The sequence below is a fragment of the Poecilia formosa genome, unplaced genomic scaffold (genome assembly GCF_000485575.1).
Source record: "Poecilia formosa unplaced genomic scaffold, Poecilia_formosa-5.1.2 Scaffold448, whole genome shotgun sequence".
Lineage (NCBI taxonomy): Eukaryota > Metazoa > Chordata > Actinopteri > Cyprinodontiformes > Poeciliidae > Poecilia > Poecilia formosa.
In genome coordinates, this window is record NW_006800387.1 from 340,638 (window position 1) to 342,020 (window position 1,383).

Here is a 1,383-nt window from a genome sequence, read left to right on the forward strand (position 1 = left end):
CAGTCCAAACTGCCATGAAGAAGTCGGATATGGATCTACTGTGTGAACGGAGCCTTTTGTCCCTTCCATCATTTGGTACTTACAGCATCAATCCCAGATAGCTGCATGCCGATGTTGATAACCACCACACTCAACACTTGCCATCGGACCGAATCGTCCAGCACCAGGCTCCAGACCGACAGCGTTTCTACGGAGGACAGGGAGCGCTGTTCCTCCTGCATCTCTTCGATTTCAGCCTGGATGTCACACTTGGCTCTGTACCATTTCAGAGCTGAAAGGCATCAGACAGAGAGCTGAATCACATCGGCGTGTATCAAGTCAACACCAGGAACAGACAGAGTTCAAACACTTGAAAAATTCCACTAGTGTATCAACTTTTTTACTCCTGTTGTTCCTTTCTACCGATTTTGGCATCACCATGTTAAAATTTGGTCAAGAGTAATGATGTTTAGTCTTTAGTCTTATCTTGTTTATCAGTGGCTGAAGCTCCTGTGGTACTTAATATTTTGAATGATGTCTCTAGAAGCTTTTAAAGGCTGTTAAAAAAAAATCTAACACTTATTTGACAGGGTGTTCATAAGACTGACATGATGCTGTCATAAAGATGAAGGAGTTTTTATGAATGTTTTCGACAGCGGTGATTAAGTGTCAATCGGTAAATAATGACATTTTTAATGCAAAGTTGACCATTTTAATGGACTTTTAATGCAAGTTTTAATGCAACTTTGCATTAAAAGTGTCATTATTTACCAAATAATGCAAAATGGAGACTTTGAATGTACTTTTAATGCAAATTTGCACTAAAAATGTCATTATTTACCAAATGACACTTCATAGCAAGAGTAGTTGTCAGGTGTGGTGGTTGCGAGGTGGTGAGGAGAGACACAGAGACCCAGGTTGTGATAAAGATGATGATAGATTTAATGAAGAAAGCTCAACAGTCCAGAACAGACAGCACGGCAGAGAGTTAGCACACAGCTAATTACTGGTAGCTACTGAAAAACTAAGGACTGAAAAAGAGAGCTAAACCAACACAGGACTTTACAGTTCAACTGTGATGGCAGGCAGACTAATGACATACGTTTGACAAGAGACAGAGACAACAGGTGGACTTAAATACACAGGGCGGGTAATCAGGTAACTAGACACACCTGGGAAGCAATCAACAGGGAAGACGCAGAGACTCACAGGACAGAAACTGAACACAGAAAACCCTTAAAAATAAATACGCAGAAACACAGATCATGACAGTAGTAAACGTTTATGAAGACTCCTTCATGTTTATGACAGTGCCATGTCAGTCTTATGCACACCGAGTCAAATAAAGTGTTTATAAAAACTTCACAAGATCCCAGTTGCTCAAGGTTTTACTGAAATAATCTG

At 40.3% G+C, this 1,383-nt stretch overlaps 1 protein-coding gene across 3 annotated transcripts in view; it reads right to left on the reverse strand.

The window, feature by feature from the left end:
• Positions 1-1,383, reverse strand: part of slc2a15a (solute carrier family 2 member 15a) — an 18,989-nt gene that overhangs the window by 7,583 nt on the left and 10,023 nt on the right. For all 3 annotated transcript variants that reach the window (XM_007577633.2, XM_016663838.1, XM_007577634.2), the window contains exon 7: positions 84-271. In XM_007577633.2, the coding sequence (XP_007577695.1) occupies positions 84-271 (188 nt within the window). The remainder of the gene's footprint in view (positions 1-83; positions 272-1,383) is intronic.